Source organism: Podarcis filfolensis (assembly GCF_964270895.1).
Source record: "Podarcis filfolensis genome assembly, chromosome: 16".
Classification (NCBI taxonomy): Eukaryota; Metazoa; Chordata; class Lepidosauria; order Squamata; family Lacertidae; genus Podarcis; species Podarcis filfolensis.
Genome location: NC_139620.1, coordinates 4,604,802 through 4,622,527, shown reverse-complemented (window position 1 = coordinate 4,622,527; position 17,726 = coordinate 4,604,802). Strand labels below are relative to the sequence as shown.

Here is a 17,726-nt window from a genome sequence, read left to right as displayed (position 1 = left end):
CTTTCCCCACACAAATAAGCAGTTTTAGCAGGTGCTTTCCTAGGATCGGAAGCTGGCTTATTTCTCAACTGAGGGAAACAATGAGCTCATTCAACCTCTATCCTAGTCTTGGCGGCTTCATTTAACAGCATTTAATGATGGCAGTTGTTTTTGATTTTTTTCTTCCCCTGGATGCTTTGTTGTTTTTATTTATTTATTTGCTTTGCTTTATTTGCCTGTTTCTTCATGCTTGCTGGCGTGCCCAAATGGGATAGCATAATAAGAACAGCAGGCTCTGTGTGTGTCCCATCTAGTTCAGTATATCGAAAGCACATTTCCCACCACAAGGAATCCTGGGAACTACCGTAGTTTAAGGCTGCTGGGAATTGTAGCTCTGTGAGGGGGTAAACTACAATTCCCCTTTTCTTTTCTTTTTTGCGGCGATTTCCTTCACTCTTGGGATGTTCACAAGCAAAGCATGATGGGAATATCCATCCCTGTTTGAAAATGCAAGGTTGTGGGGAGGAGGTGGGTGAGGAAAGCTCTCAGTCTGTCAGTTATCCTCTTTTTTATTTTAATTTCCCCTCGCCCTGAAAATTTGGATGTATAATCTCACTCTATTTCTTTCTTTTCTAATCTTCCAGTCAGGGAACACAGGGAGCTGCTATAGGCTGGATCAGTCTATTGGTGCCCAAGGGACAAAGGTGGCCCTCCAGGCCTCTATGCCTGGCCCTTTAGACCCTACTGAGCTCCCTTCCCACCTCATAAGCCATGCCCCATCTCCCCAGTCTGCACCCTGACCAGCCCTGCTTCACATACATGGAAATTAGCTTATTGTTCACCAACCTTTGCCTCAGGCCTCACCCACCACTAAGGTGTGGCCCCTGAAAGGTTGCCCAGATGGGAATGTGGCCCTTGGTCTGAAAACTGTTCCTCTCCCCTGATCAAGCCTAGCGTAATTTCCTTTGACTGACAACAGCTACGGAGTCTCTGACAGAGAGCATCCTTCCCTGTGCTTTTAGTTGGACCTGCACAGATTGAAATGATGATGATGATTATTATTATTATTTTGGCATACAAGGCTCATAGTCTACCACTGCAACCTGAGCCCTCTTGAATTGTGGACCTTATTAGATTTTAAGGGAAGGAGGAACCCCTATTAGGTACTGAATGATTTCCATTAGTGGCTTAAAGAAATGATTAGACCTGAAGAAAAACTCAAATTGCAAGAAGGTTACATGTAAGAATTCTGAAGTATCACCAAATTTCGAATTGGTGCATTGTTTTTCTGCCCTAGCAAAGGTGTCCTGTCTCTCAATATGGAGGGTTGTGTTTCTGGGTACTAGACATTGCCAGGCCAGTTCCTGTTTACTTCAAAACCCCAATTCACCCAAGTTTCTAGCCTTTGAGGTCTAACCATTTTTTTAAAGCCACTGCTCACACTGCCAAGGTGGGTTGCCTCGGGTAAAACATCCGAATGGCGCCCTCTATAGACTGAAAAAATATATAATGCATGATTTTTAAAATACAGTGATACCTCAGTTTTCAAACGTAATCTGTTCCGGAAGACCGTTCGACTTCCGAAACATTTGAAAACCGAAGCATGCATTTCCGGAAACATTTGCTTACGGAAAACTCAATATGGAAGCCGCGTGGTACATTCGACTTCCGAAAAGCGTTCGAAAACTGAAGCAATTACTTCTGGGTTTTCGGCGTTCGAAAACTGAAACGTTCAACTTCCAAGAGTTTGGAAACCGAGGTGCTGTACCATGGTATACATAATGGAACCTGCTGAATGTCTTTCAAGGGCAACCCAAATGTGATCCCTGAGGTGACCATCTCCGTTCTGTTCCAGGGTAGGGCTGGCCCTATTACCCACATCCACAGATCTCGGCACGTAGGCGGCAGGGAGATATGCTGCCGTTCACGAGGTCTTTCACATGCTCGCCCACTAAGCAGTTGGTGCTTGTGGTGCTGCTGTGGGCGTAAAGAGATCCGTCCAGGAAGATTGAGCAAACCGTTTGGAAGGGGAGTAAAGTGTCAACAAAGTTTGAGAAACCCTTTTGAGTGCTAAATGTCCATCCAGCACCACGAGAAGCCCCAGGCAATCAGTTCCTATAAGTAGATATATCTAGCTTGGTAATGTTTACCCTGACTGGCATCAGCTCTCCTGGGTTTTACATAGGAAATATTCCCAGCCCTAACTGTAAATGCCACTGTGGACAGAATCTGGAGCCTTCTTGCATGCAAAGCAGATGTTCTATCACTTGACTTACAACCCTTCCCCAGTGGAGAGGTATACAATTTGCTCTTTCATCATAATTCTGCAGCAGAGCCCTAGTTTTTGTAACAATTTTTAACATGTACACAATCAAAATAGATCATAATTCAGGGAGAAGCTGTTCACGATCCCAAGAATCCAAATGTGCCTATAATATCCAGATCATTTGTTTTGACTTCCACTAAGCCAGAGTTGGGACGCTGGTGGCGCTGTGGGTTAAACCACAGAGCCTAGGACTTGCCGATCAGAAGGTCAGCGGTTCGAATCCCCGCGACGGGGTGAGCTCCTGTTGCTCAGTCTCTGCTCCTGCCAACCTAGCAGTTTGAAAGCACGTCAAGTGCAAGTAGATAAATAGGTACCGCTCCGGCGGGAAGGTAAACGGCGTTTCTGTGCGCTGCTCTGGTTCGCCAGAAGCGGCTTAGTCATGCTGGCCACATGACCCGGAAGCTGTACGCCGGCTCCCTCGGCCAATAAAGCGAGATGAGCACCACAACCCCAGAGTCGGCCACGACTGGACCTAATGGTCAGGGGTCCCTTTATCTTTATCTTAAGCCAGAGTACTGACCATAATAAACCTAGCACCGCCTCCTATTCTGGTTAGTGGGATTTTGCCACTCATTGCCACAATTTTACAAGCGTAACTTCTTCACAGCCTTGAGGGTGATAAACTTTTTCACTTGGTGATGGTGGTAAATGAGAGAGCTGATTCTGGGCCTCTTAGAAATGCAGAATTTGCAGCTAAACTTATAAATGCAGAATATACACCTTCCTCTGTCCAAGGGATTTGTTATGCTAAAGAATCATCATCATTTTTATTTTACACTGGTCTTTTGGCCATTTCCTCTATTAAAAGTAGAATAAAACTGATGTGAGATTTACCTTTCTTGTACCATTCAGACAACAGCTGAGCTGTGAGTTCCAAGCCGCTATGGACACAAGTAAAAAACCCAAAACAAATGAAACAAAACCATATGCCCCCAAACATGATGATTTTATGTGTAGCACAAACACACACAAACACACACACAGAGAGAGAGCTTTCTGCCACCATTTGTTCCAATTGCAAATACAGAGAAGAATCAGGAGTTGTGTTTTCTCACACTTGGTTCTATAACAGATCCCCTTCTAGCAAGCCTGCGCAGGCCTTATCTCCCTATACCATTTGATGTTGCCAGGGGCTTGTTTTCTAGTTGCAGCAGCAGCAGCTACTGTTTCTGTTGGGACTGAATTTCAGGCATGCTAAAAACGGCCTGCGATGGAACAACAGCCATAACCCCAGGTCACCAGTGTTTTGCTGAGTCTGGCTTCTTTTTCTGCAAAACAGTGTTGACATTTCACTGTCAACAGACCAGACACTTTCTTATTCTTTGCAAAGTTTGATCCAAAGGAGATCTCAACTTGAAAAAATACATCAGCCAAGCACATTCAGCAGTGGGCAGCGGGATCTCAGAGAGAGAAGGTGACTTCTTTGGAAAACTGTAACTCACAACTGGATCTGTCAGCATTGGCATCTTAAGTAAAAAATATTTTTGAAGGTCAGAAAGGGGGGAACAATGTTGTGATGTATCACAGCCCTTCCCCTAAAACTAAGATTCCAGTCCTTGCGGTTCTGAGTTAAACGGGACAACAGGAAGCTACAGTACAGTGGTACCTCGGGTTACAGACGCTTCAGGTTACAGACACCGCTAATGCAGAAATAGTACCTCGGGTTAAGAACATTGCTTCAGGATGAGAACAGAAATTGCACAGCAGTGGCAGCTGGAGGCCCCATTAGTTAAAGTGGTACTTCAGGTTAAGAACAGTTTCAGGTTAAGAACGGACCTCCAGAACAAATTAAGTTCTTAACTTGAGGTACCACTGTACCGGGAAATTCAAGGGTTTGAGCCTGGGTCGTTCTGCATGCAAAACAGATGCTTCACCTCTGCACTATGGGCTGTCCCCAACTGCACGTTCTTTTATTGAGAAGCACTGCCTATTTTGTAGGGAGTGGAGATGGGAGTTGGGAAGAGACATTATTTACTTATTTTGAGTCTTTCTCCTGCACCACCAGGTGGGTCTCTGCAACAAAGAGATCAGCTGCAACACGATGAAATGATAAAACAGCAACCGGTTTGCTTGTGGGGTTTTTTTGGTGTGGTGTTTTTTTAAAACCCTAAAGTCAAACACATTCTTTAAACAGATTTGCATTAGGGTGTATTCATCACCTCCCCCAACTCCTTTGTACTGTATTATGAAATGGTCTGGTGATAATTTCATAATAGGCGGTGAATGTTCTCCCTTCCTCTTTTATTTATCTGTTAGCAGTTACTTTGAAACCTGATCCTTAATAGGGAATCATGGTTGGGCTTGAGGTTGGGGAGGGGGCAGAGAGAGGAGGAGGAGGAGGAGGAGGAAAATGCCTCTGTTTTTTTCCTCCCGCACCCCCGCTCCAGTTGTGGTTTTGGTGGTAGTGGGTTGCTAGCTCATGAGCACCCAGGGCGTGTCTCCCTACGTCAGCCAATGACTCAGTTTTCGCCTGCCAGTCTCCAGCCTTATAAAAGAGCACAGCAGCAGCCAGCAAACCGGCAACAACAGCAGCTCAGGCAAGAAGAAGGAGCAGAGAGGAACCACCTGGAGTCACAACCCCTGAGAGAAGCAAGACTCCACCTGACTCGGGACGGCTATGAAGATGCTGGTCCTTTTCCTGGCCTCTTGGCTAGTCCTGGCGCAATCCGCCACTCTTGCGCCCGAAGGTAAGTCTACTCGAGAACCCATCACTAACTATGACAAGTTGGGACCTTGCTTGCTTACTTGTTTCCTGACCTCCCTTTCCCTGTTGCAAACTAGGGCAGATGTGTGCAGGGGAAGGTGACAGCTGCCGAGCGAGATCTGCAAGCTGGCATGGCGGCAGTGCGCTTTAGCTTGGCACTTCCCTCACGTCCTCCGTGCTGCCTGTTAGCCTGGAACAACCGGTGCATTAGACTGCATACACATCATACCTTTAAAGCACATTTATTCCTCTATTAGCACCCTCACGCATAAACACAATCATGGGAAATGTAGTTTGCCCCCTTATAGGCCCACGATTCCAAGCACCCTTGAGAAACTACAGTTCCCAGGACTTGTGGGTGGGGAGAGCCATGTGCTTTAAATGTATGGCATGTACACAGCCTTATGTGTGTTAGTGCCACGCTCCTATAAAGCGGGGGGTGGACATTTTAAATTTCTGGATCCTTCCCTGCTTGATCAAGTCTTCTCTGAAACTGCCTATTCTCCCCCACCTTCCAGCTGTTTCAGAGAGAGTACCTTATTGTCACTGCAGGGAAAAACCGCTGGCTGCATAGGCACCACACATTTCTGGCATATCCCCATCCCGAGGAAACTGTAGTTTGTTTAGGGTTCTGGGGTTTGTAGCTTTGTGAGTTGGCAAATTACACTTCGCGGGATTATTAGTGGTTTGTGTGCTTTAAATGTAGGGTGTATGAATACACAGGCAAGAGAACTTTCAGCATACTGTACACATACACAAACACACACACACACACCAGCCCCTTTTGTGTTTTATAGGAGCTAACCCCTGTTATCTCCTTCAGACTCCCTGAATGTTGTTGGGATGTAAATCAAAGATTAAGCCATTCTGAGGCCTGCAATCTACCTCAGTTTTCTCAAAGGTTTGGGTCTCCCTATCTTTTGAAATTTCAAGACAGCTCTCATTTTATTCTCTGAGCACAGATCCAGAAGCTATTCACAGCCTCTACTTTATCTTTTTATGTTTATTTGTGTAGCTGGGTGCTCCCAAATCAATCGACATTGTTCCTCTCTTTCCTTAATCGTGTTTCAGAACTGCTGTTGTCTTAATGGCTCAGGCTGAATAAGGCTTCAAAACAACACATCTATCATCAGTCTTGTGATTTGGAACTGAAAACCAATTATTTACACACTTGTTGATCCTCTAAGTATTTGATATTTTTTTTCAAGGCCTCCAGGCAAAACCCCCCAAACACTCTAGGCATTGTGAAATCTAGCACAACTGGGCGATAAATCATGATTTTCAGTAGCTTTAACTGGAAAAAAATGTGACACTGGCTTTGGATCTGAAAAATCTCCTGTTTAACCTTGTGAAATCTGTCGTCTTATTTGGTGTTGGTTTTTTCCAGCCAAATTGTGTTGCAATGTTTTAAAATTTAAACAGTTCCTTCCCTCTGCAAAAAAGAAAAAAAAAAGAGGGGGAAAAGAAGAAGTAGTATCAGATAAAAGAACAACTCTGGATTGAAGGGACACATGCCATAACATAATAGATTGTAAAGAATAGTCCTGTACTGCTGTGTACAAGATGCTGTGTGTATCTTGAGTTACAGAGAAAATATAGCCCTCCCAAAATGCATGTGTGTGTCTCAACCAAAAATTTAAAACCCAGAACCCAAAACGGTGCCTCACAATAACCCTTTCTGATAGGCCACTACAGATGTTCCCATTTTACATATGAGGAAAACTGAGGCTGAGGCATTGGATAATTTGTCCCATGGCAGAGCCAAGCCCTGAGATCCAGGCCTCTGAGGTCTCCAAGCTTAGTTCTCTGTCTAGTGGAGCACAGTGGCTCTGATTTTCCAGCATGCACTGTGTGTTCCCCTGAACCTCAAAGTAAACAAAGGGAGTGCAGAAGCTGGTCGTTCGTTTTGGAAGGTCTGTTGTTTCTTGGTGATTGCTTGGAGGACAAGCTGGCTTGCAGGGAAGGAAGGAAGTGAAGTTTCTGCTATTTATCACCTGGGATGTTCGAAAGCATCAGTGTGGTCAGGCCCCTTGCACAGCAACAATTGGCTACAGAGACCTTTTCAACAGTAGCATCCTTGGGAGCAGTGCAGGTCTATCATGGTCTACTGGGTGATTTGCAGTAGTTCAGCAAGAGCTCCTGATCCGCAACAAGAATGACCCAAACACCAACACCCCCTATTAGTTGCTGAAAAAGAACGCTCGGTGGTAGGGTGACCAGAAGCAGAATTTTGAAAGGAAGGACTTCTTATCTTGATTCTAGTACTGACCATCTGGTCTCAGTACATGCCCAGAGACACCCTTGTTCCTTAATTCTTAGCATATGTCCACTAGGCTCAGTCCCTATTGTGCACCTGTCTCTTGTTGTTGAACTTCGGGGGTTTTTAGTTAAAACAAAAAAACAAACAAAAAAACCCACAGACCATAAAGTAGATCCTACAAACCTGAAGTCCGTCTATACCAAACCTAGAACCCCCTCCCTTGATGTGAAGGTATGATGGTGCAACCACCCTGACATCTTTTTGCTGTGAGGAGCAACCAGCAGGGATTTTGGCTGTGCAAACTGTACAAAAGCGCTGCGCTGGCTGTGAGAATGAACTGTTACTTGTTTTGAAAAGGGGTGTACGTGTTAAGAACGCACATGTCAGCTGCAGCCCAAGACCTTGTGGTGGGTGGCTTCCCCTAGATCTCATTCCCTCGGCACGCATGATACAATATTTACCTTCCCTAAGCAGGGAGTGGATTCTGAGGCCATTATTTGCAGAGAACTTAAAGCGGCTCTTGATGCCAGAGGACTTTTCTCTGCCACAATGGCAACGTCACCCTGCAAGACCAGAAGAATAAGCTGGCTTTTCTCGTTCTGTTCGTAAACCAACTAGACTCGTCATACATGCATTTAAAGTACATCACTCCCTACAAAGAATCTTGGGAACTGTAGCTTGTTAAGGGTGCTGGGAATTATAGTTCTGTGTTGAGGTAAACTACAGTTTCCAGGATTCTTGGGTTGGGGGAGTATGCTTAAAATGTATGGTGTGTATGCAACAATCTTCTTCCTCCTTGGTTACTATTGAGACCCTACACAATATAATACCATGTTTATGGAAGACGATCTTACTTGACTACGAATGATCGCCAAAGAAGAAGAAGAAGAATACATGGGAGGACACACATTTGCCAGAGACTTGCAATGAAATGTTGAATGTGGTGATGTCATATAGCACATATCGCTGGTCACTTAGATGAGGAGTAGAGAAGCATCTGTGTGGCCTGCCAGATGTGGAGCTGAAGGACTCAACAGGGGCCATTTCTCTCTTTCCACCCCCTCCCAATTGCTGCACCTGTAGAATCTCTGCCTGTCCAGCACCTGTTTTTGAAGCTGCAGGAGCCATGCTGCAAAAGAATGGGTAGAAACCTTCACAGGAAGTCAAGGACAAAATATGTACAAGACAGATAAGGTAGTCAGGCTGAGTCTGCCCAGGAAACTGGCCCCACGGAGCGAGCCAGACTTTCATCATTGCCACAAGTGTTAATTAGTGGGTGCCAGAGTGTATTGACTTCCTTTTCTTTTGGAATTGATTGTGCTTACTCATCCATGAGAACTGTGCTTGTAATTGACAAGAGGAAGTTGATTAACCAGGCTGATTAACTGTAGCAAGAAAGACTTGGTTCCGGCAGCACATGGCTGGCCTTCCCGCCCATAAAAGCAGTTTTGCTGGAGCTGGCGACGTGTGCTAAATAATTTTTGTATTCTGATTTCCAAATCTACTTTTTTTAAAAAAAAATCTATCCCACACAATGAGGCCCCTGGGCAAAACAATTTAAAATACTGGGGTTGTGTGTTCAGTGTTAATCCTACTTGGAGTAGACCCATTGAAATTTAATGGGCATGACTGAGCTAAGCCCACCATTTTCAATAGGTCTACTTTGACTAGAACTTGGTTTGATACCACCCATAGGTCAGTATCCTCCACTGCTCACACGGAAACTCGGGGCCAACACCTCCTTGCCGCTGTCTACCTGCCACCAGAGGCAGCCACGTCTAATAGTAGGACCAGCCTCAATCAAAGTCTCTCTTCTATTTGAGCTCTGCCCCAACCAAATCTGGGCAGAGTGGCCACATGACTAAAGTCAAATATTAAGGAAGTCACATTCTTGTGCTATGGTTGCTTGTTTTAATTAGGCCTTGATGCCCTGGGGGCCAAGTTCTGAATTCTCCAAGTACAGGGTACAATTATTGTTTTGGTATTCGTGCAGCTTCCTGATCAACACACCACTTCCACTCTGGAGTTGCGGTTCAGCGTACCTGCTACTGAGCCATGGCACTGCCCCTTTAAAATAAAGTAAGGCTCCAGTCCTCATGGTTCTGAGAAAAGATAGGAAGGAAAAAAGTTAGGAAGCTGTCTATGCCAAGGCAGAACATTGGTCCCTCTAGCTCAGTATTGTTTACAAATGCCCAACAGAGGCTTTCCAGTATTTCAGGCAGGGGGAATTCCCAGCCCTACCTAGAGATGTCAGGAATTGAACTTGGGAACTTCTGCATGCCAAGCAGGTGCTCTGTCCCATAGCTATTGCTTTTTGCCAAACTTTCTTTTGTCCTTGCAAACCAAGACTATATGCTCTTGAGAAGTCCCAAATTAAATAAGGGGGGAAATTTGTGATGCTGGATCTAGTTTGACTTTGCTGATATAGATCCTGCCATGATTGTTAAATGGAAGCATGTTTTCAACTGAAACTGTTTTTAATATTTTTTTAGAATGTTCTGTTTTACAACGTTTTTTTGCTTTGTTTTTAAATTGTGTGTCTGTTTACCACCCTGGAATCCTTAGAGATGAAAGGCAGGGGTATCAATTCAGTAAAAAAATGTTGTTGCTGCTTAAAAACATCTTCTAATCCCTCCTCCCCAATTCTCTCTTTAGTTATTGAACTTGGGAAGCCAATTCTCCAAGAGGAAATCCCTCCGGCCGAGATCCCACGGGAAGTTCTGCTTCAGAGGACACTAGATAATGATGAACTGGGAGGTGAGGGTTCAAGGTTCTCCGTTCTAATTACAATCCATGCTGGGGATTGGGGCCAGTTTCTCCAGGAAAAGGTTATTCAAAAAACCTTGGGCTGTGCTAGAAGAGAGAATTGTACAGGAACAGATTGATGTATTTGTTTTGAATAGGTAATACCAACCTGGGGTAGCTCAGTCACTACAGCATGAGACTCTAATTTCAGGGTTTGAGCCTCGTGATTCCTTCCAACTCTACAATTCTACGAATCTACTATGTCCATCTTATTGTTTTGTAAGTCTGAAGGGAAATGTTTCGTCAAACAGCGACCCAAATAATGACTGCTGATGTCTCGGAAATTCTCAAACACCTGTATTTATCTGTACATGGCACCTGATAACGAAATCTCCCATAGAGTAAGAAAGAACGTTCATAGACTTATACTTCCCCTGCTTCCAAGCTAGTAAAAGAAAAAATTAGAAATATTTAAAGGTTTAGTTTCAAAACGGGCACTTCCCAGCTAATGCATGTGAGGTGTGAGTGCGCCTTGTTTGATTTCCATCCCTCTCCTCTTCCCCAGAGTTTGATCTCCCGCTGCTAGTCAGTGGGGAGCCCCAGACACGGTTATCCTCTCCCCTCAGCCCAAGGGGTAGGAGGCCCAGCTGCAGCAGTGCCCTCGGGTGCACCCGGCTCCCCCCTCGCTACAGACTGGACGAATTCCCACCTGCCCAACCTAACATCAGTAATATTGGCAACATCTGCAATGAAGGGAGGAGGAAGCTCTACTACGGGCCCTGGAATGTGCCCCAGACGGGTTTCGGTCACCTCAGTCGCCAGGGAGATGCCCTCAACAACATGGAGTCCGGGGTGGGCCAGTGCTGCAAGCTGCCCGACAGCGAGAAGCTCCCTTGCTGCCAGAGTGTGGTGAGTTGCTACCGTTGTTGTTCCTGGTCTGACAAATATGGCACTGCTGTGATAACGGGTGCACTTTTCATTAAAGTGCAGGAGCTGCAACTCCTAAGACTCATTATGTTCCTAGCCCCTCTTTGGAAAACTGGTTTTGAGCTTGAATTCTTTCCACCATTTATTTATATTTTTGGGAAAGTCTAAAAAGCCTTTCTTCTACTCTTTGTCGGTGTTGAAACCACCCTACTGAGAATTTTGGTGGAAACTTTTTAAAAGGGACTGTTGGTTCGGTCCCGGTCTCTGAAGGCCGACAGTTTGCAGCCCAGATCTGTAAATCTTACGTGTCTATCAGGGTTGGGAAACATCTGTGGCCCTCCAGTTGTTGCCTGAATCCAGCTCCCACCATCATCCAGCCATGCTGAGTAAGGGCTGATTGGAGTTGCAGTCCGACATCTGATCTACCATTGTCGCTGTTGGTCTGACAAATATGGCAACTGCTGTAATACGGGGGTCTTGTGGGGGAAGGGGCCGCTGCTCTTAGGCATATTTTTGTTGTTGTTTAGTCGTCTACTCGTGTCCGACTCTTTATCTCTCCTTGGAAAGACTGGTTTTGAGCTTGAATTCTTTCCACCGTATTTTTTAAAAGGCAGGAGGAGTCTTGCATGCATTGATTTTGTGGGTGCTGAACATTCTCTACGGAGCATTTTGGTGGAAACCTTTTAAAAAAGGGATAGTTGGCTCAATCCCAGTCTCTAAGGTCTGATCATTCTCACCCCAAATTTGTTAATCTTATGCTCTTATCAGGGTTGGGAACATCTGTGGCCAAGCCATTGTATTTCCTCATGCAGTAAGAGGAATGCAGAGAGGTATTCTATTCTGTAAAAGGTGACTTCTACACAACTGAGATCTGATGAGATTCTGGGCACTTTGTCTGGGCTGTGTGTATGTAGTATAGCATACCCCTCGGTGGTGGTTGTGACATGCTCAGATACTGCACTGGTTGTGAAGGCCAACAATGCCTTTGTATGATGCATCCTCAGCTTTTCAAATGTTGGAGCATAAAACCAAGCCTCTGTGGGACTCTGGTGGGACTCCTTTCAAAGGGCTTTTGGGGCTCCACACAACTTTGCACAGATTTGGTCTCTCAAGGTTGGCTTTTGAAGCTGCTTCTCCTCTCCCTCCAGATGTGTTGGTAGGGCATGCTGTGGTTGAGGCAAAGTCACTCTTTACACCATGGGTCGGCAAACTAAGGCCTGCGGGCCAGATCAGGCCCAATTGCCTTCTGGATCCAGCCCGTGGACGGTCTGGGAATCGCCACGTGGATCGCCAATGTGCGTGTTCTTTCCCTCTCCTTCCCTCTCCCTCACATGGCGGCAGTGGCAGCACCTCCTCCCTCCCTCCTCCTAGCTTCTCCCTGCCCTGCCTAGAGGAGGAAGGGGGCTGGGCTTTGTTAGTGCCAGCAGCTGCAGCAGTGCTTGAGCAGCTGCCATTTTAAGCAGCCCCTCTCCTGAGCCCTTTTGCGCTCCTCTCATTGTCCCACTGCCACCAACCCCTGCCGCTCTCAAGACACAGGTAAGCAGCCACCGGGGCTCGTGGGGCTCTTGCATCACCCCCCCCAATATAGTCCGGCTCCCCACAAGGTCTGAGGTACAGTGGACCAGCCCCCTGCTGAAAGTTTTCTGACTCCTGCTTTACACAGCCAATATCTGTCCTCTTCTCAGTCTGCTGCTGCCTTGCACATCCCAGGACAGACAGACAGACATGTGGTATCAAAAGCAGACTCTTGAGTTTGGGCCCAGATGATAAAAACTCTGGTTCGCCATCTGACTGACCCGTTCATCTCTCCCCACCCTGCTCCAGTGGTCAGATGTTCTGGAGCAGTTCTGCGACACGGAATTCTCGATAAAGACCAGGCCTTACCACTGCTGCATGCTGGAAGGTGCCAGCCGGGATCGCTGCTTTGACGAGGATTCCCTTTTCCCGAATTATGACTTCAAGAGCTCTGATGGTCAAGGTCCATCACAGCCAGTCACCTGCAGCAATCCTTCCCAGTGCAAACCCTCGGAGCAGGTCAACCCACTGAAGCTTCTAGAGGTCACCTTTCCTCCTGGAGAGCCCACCAGCGCCAACATCAAAAATATTTGCAAGCTGCGTAAATTCCGGCCCACCTACCTGGCCAGCATCTTCCCAAAGTCACATTTTGGCTGGTTGGTGCGCCGAGCTCAGGCTGTGAACCGCTTGGAAAATGAGTTTAAGAAATGTTGCCGAAAAGAGGATGCCAGCTGTGCCCGCAAAGGGGTGAGTGAGTCAGGAGGGACTCCTGGAATCTCCTGCTTGGGTCTTTTCCCAGCATCCCTTTCTCTCCCAGCATTCCATGCTTTATGGTCTGTTTCGAACACAAGCTGCCTCTCCCGTGCAGCCAAAGTATCTGAGCAGTTCACAATGAAGGATTTGTCCTTGATTTGGGGGTAACACGCAGTGTCGCATTTTGGAATTTTGCAGTCCTGCAGGCTAACCGTTGGGAAGTTTGTCGCTTCTTCCAACCAAGGAACGGGTACACAGATGCGTAAATTGTGCATATAATGGTCTATATTAGCAAATGCAAAAATGCTTTGTATTGGGGAAATTGCAAACACATACGTAGCATACAAAAATGTACATATTAGGAAGAAACTGAAATGAAAGTGCTGGCAAATTTTCATGAGAACTGAACTTAAGATTGGTAGACCGCAAGGAGCTGCAAGAAATGGATGGGTTTTCATTCACCTCTAGAGGGTGTCGCTCCCTCATGACCTCCCCCTGTTTTGCTTTCCTTTCCAGTGGGAAAAGGTTCTGACCCAGTACTGCAAACAGGAGTTCTCTGTGAAGACCAGGCCTCACTTCTGCTGTAAAGTCCCTGCAGGGGAGGCCCGTTATGGTTGCTTTGCCAATTTGGCTCCATACCCCGCCTACGACCAGGAAATTCAACAGGTCAACCTCGGTCAGGTCACCCCAGACCTCCTGGATTCGCTCTGTGGCCAATTCACACTTCTCACCAAGCAGTAAGTATGGTTATTTATTCTGTTTCAGTTACTTACCTGCCCTTCCCCTTCAGGTCCCCGGTAGAGCTACAGCAATTTAAAGTTCAGTATCACAAACCGTTTCCAACAAGTGGCAGCCACAGGAAAAGGGTGGCTCTTGTAAAGATATATACAGTGGTACCTCAGGTTACATACGCTTCAGGTTACAGACTCCACTAACCCATAAATAGTGCTTCAGGTTAAGAACTTTGCTTCAGGACGAGAACAGAAATCGGGCTCCGGCGGCGCGGCGGCAGCAGGAAGCCCCATTAGCTAAAGTGGTGCTTCAGGTTAAGAACAGTTTCAGGTTAAGTACGGACCTCCGGAACGAATTAAGTACTTAACCTGAGGTACCACTGTATCAGGTATCAAAGACCAGGTTTGAAAGGTGCATCTTCTTCCAATACATGGCAGAAACTGCATAATGTTGGTGTTGGACGCAGCTCTGTGGGGAGGGAATTCCTTGACTTAGGGGCTGTCACACAGAACTCCCCAACTTCTGAGGGCAGTGAAGTATCAAGAGGGCTTCAGGTTTCTGCTGGGCTGTCGGGAAGTAGATTGCAGGGGAGGTTGGAGAAGTTTGGTTTTCCGATTTGTGCCATGCACTTCTCCGGCTAGAAAAAGTGTGTTTAAGAATTCCTATACTGGAGGGGGTGGGGTGGGAGTTTTAAAAGGGCATCTGTCAGTAGCAAGTGGTATAAAGATGCAGTGACTGTTATTCCAACTGGGCGGAATACAGATTGCGGAGATTGCAGCCACCTCTGGTATCAACATTTTGCTTGCAGGCAGCAAACAAGCCTTCTGTGTATCTTTTAAAAAGTTAAACTGTGCTGTTCAGAAATAATTAATTTAAGGAAGGCTGGATAATTAATTCAGACCTAGGGTTGTTGCTCCCCCTTGTGGCTGAAACCCAAAGTGATTTCTCTCTTCTCCTCCCCCTTACCCAAACCATTCTCAGTCTACAGTTCAAGATCCTCCTCCAGTCTACGTAGTCTTATTAGCTGAAGACAGGAAGGAATGGGAGAGAAATTCACTCCTGTTTGCTTTTTCAAATAAGCCCAGTTTGCACTTCCAGGAATGATATGTGAATTGAACCACGGCCAAGATTCGTGCTTCTTCAAATTTTGCAATGTGTAGAAAATTGCAAATATTTTGTTGACGTATGCTAATAAAATCCCATATTTTAGTGAATGTAACATACAGGTATGCATTATACTAGAGGAAATTGCTTTGCAAAGATGTGCATGTTAGGGCAAATTCACACTGAAATTCTGATGAACATTCGTGAGGACATTAAAGGAAAAAATATTTGCAAGCTGATGTGGAAACATGGTGAGCTGAACTTATGGTTTGAAAAATTAGAAACTGAGGGAAACTGAAATTTGATAGAGTTGCCAGTCTCTAAATACAGATAATAGAAAATTTCGAGGAATTTGCCATCCGAAATGGTTGACGTGTCGATCAAGACTTATGTCTGGCATAAATGTTTAACTGTCCTTGCCCAACTGCAGGGCATTTTCCATTAGTATATTTTTATAACCACAACCTCCCCTCCAACTTTTTCACATTGTTCTCCAGGAAAAACATCCCTGCTTTGATCCAGAACATCACAGAACCCTGCTGCAAGTTGCAGGGCAGTGAGAGGACACAGTGTGCTGAGGATATGGTGAGTAATCGGTTGGAGGAAGCAGCTATTCATCTGTAAAGAACAAGGCAAGGGTTGGGGGGGGGGTTGTTGGCAAGGATCTTGATTTAGGAGCAGCCTAGTATGAGCTGAGTACGAGGGGTTCTGCTTTTAACTTGTGTTTCACCCCTCCCTCCTCTGCCTATAAACGAGGGAAGGGGACCTGAGACCCTCCAGGTGCTGATGGGTGGCAATGATGTCCCACTGTTTCAGAAAAGAGGGTAACACTGACGTCCTTGATTCTTTAACTTGATGTGGTTATTTCCTCTCCCCGCAGAAATCCCAGTTCATTGTGGCACTCTGCAGCTCCCAGAAGAAAACGTGGAAAGACCCCAAGAAATGTTGTTCCCAGTTGGAGGGCGAGGCCCGGAGCAACTGCTTCAACGCCAACTACCTGAACAACGTGTCTCTCGCCAGTTCCGTGCAGATCACCCGCCCAACGGTGCCATCCGTGTGAATCAGAAACAGACTCGCCCCCTACTGCTGAAATGCGCCTCTTCCCTTCCTCTGTCCTCTCTTCTCTCTGGCTGGTTCCAGTTCCATGCTTCCGGGAAGTGGGTTAGCTGCTTCCCAGACCTATAGACTATCAACTATCTAAGACGTTGCTCCCTCCCCAAGACAAAGCAGAGTGGGCGGGGGGGGGGGGAGCGAAAAGCAATCTGCACACACTGACCTCTCACTAAGGGGGCCTCTGGAAGCCCTCACTGGTTCGCACTTTAAATTCTAGGCAGTCGCGACCCAAGGAAAACATCTCAGTCCTTTTTTTTTTTAAAGAAAAAGTTCTGTCTGATTTTTGTCTTCCGTCACCAAAGTGCTAAAAGGCGTTTTGATTCAAAAGGGGAGTTTGGGGGAAAGCAGAGAAAGGATTTCTCTTGCTAGGGAGTGCCTCCTCCCCCTCCCCCACCACCATATTGGCCAACTGGCAAAGTTTAATCCATTCCCTTCAAACCAGATACCTCCAGATCTTCGTGAGATATCTGGAGGGTCTTTGTCGCCATCGTTATTTGGAGCTTTGCCTTCTGTTCCATAGAGTCTGCTTTTGGATTTGTGCAAAACTTAAGTTGATCAGGATGGTCTCCAATTAGGTAGATGGGTGCCAGTGCTTTTGTTTTTTTAGTGAAGAAAGCGGAACAGGAGCACAGGGCCTGAAGGACTGGAGAAGGGGAACTTCTATTTCTGAGTAGCTTTTATGCTGATCTTAGGCAGGTACAGCCCTACCAACAAGGCTCTAGCAATCAGGAATGATGGTGGGGACGGTGGATAAAATAACAAGGGAAGAGTTGGTGTGGTGTAATGGTTATTGAAACATGCCCAGAAAACACACTAGCCCAGAAGGAAACACTGTACAGGGGAGTTTGTGGGTTACTCTGCCAAGTCACACCATTGCATCTCGATCTTTGTTTCCCAGCTGTAACTGAGCTCACAGAACATGTTTTCATATCGTAGTGAAGTGCTTGTATGGATGGATATCTGCCCAAGGCAAAGGGCTCTAATAAATCACTTTTTAGATGAATCCTTTCCTTTATCTGACTTCTTTATTTTACTTATATATTTGGGGAAATTGGGGGGGGAAAGTCGGAATGGTCTACCAGCTCTGTTCCTGGTCATAGAATCATAGAATCATAGAGTTGGAAGAGACCACAAGGGCCATCGAGTCCAACCCCCTGCCAAGCAGGAAACACCATCAGAGCACTCCTGACATATGGTTGTCAAGCCTCTGCTTAAAGACCTCCAAAGAAGGAGACTCCACCACACTCCTTGGCAGCAAATTCCACTGTCAAACAGCTCTTACTGTCAGGAAGTTCTTCCTAATGTTTAGGTGGAATCTTCTTTCTTGTAGTTTGTAACCATTGCTCTGTGTCTGCTTCTCTGGAGCAGCAGAAAACAACCTTTCTCCCTCCTCTATGTGACATCCTTTTATATATTTGAACATGGCTATCATATCACCCCTTAACCTCCTCTTCTCCAGGCTAAACATGCCCAGCTCCCTTAGTCAGGGATAGCCATTTGTTAAGTGACCTTGAGGTCAGATTACTGCAATGCGCTCTTGGTACTAGTTCTGAAATCCTCTCAAAACA

The 17,726-nt window shown here is 46.1% G+C and overlaps 1 protein-coding gene across 1 annotated transcript; it reads left to right on the top strand.

Annotated features, from left to right (window-relative positions):
• The first annotated feature begins 238 nt into the window (after positions 1 to 238).
• ECM1 (extracellular matrix protein 1) lies at positions 239 to 17,161 on the top strand. The gene is made up of 8 exons (XM_083591313.1): positions 239 to 442; positions 4,783 to 4,992; positions 9,925 to 10,026; positions 10,580 to 10,923; positions 12,766 to 13,203; positions 13,726 to 13,946; positions 15,543 to 15,630; positions 15,926 to 17,161. Exons 2-8 carry the CDS (start codon positions 4,923 to 4,925, stop codon positions 16,103 to 16,105), a joined length of 1,443 nt encoding a protein of 480 aa, XP_083447439.1. The 5' UTR covers positions 239 to 442; positions 4,783 to 4,922; the 3' UTR covers positions 16,106 to 17,161.
• The last annotated feature ends 565 nt before the right edge of the window (positions 17,162 to 17,726 follow it).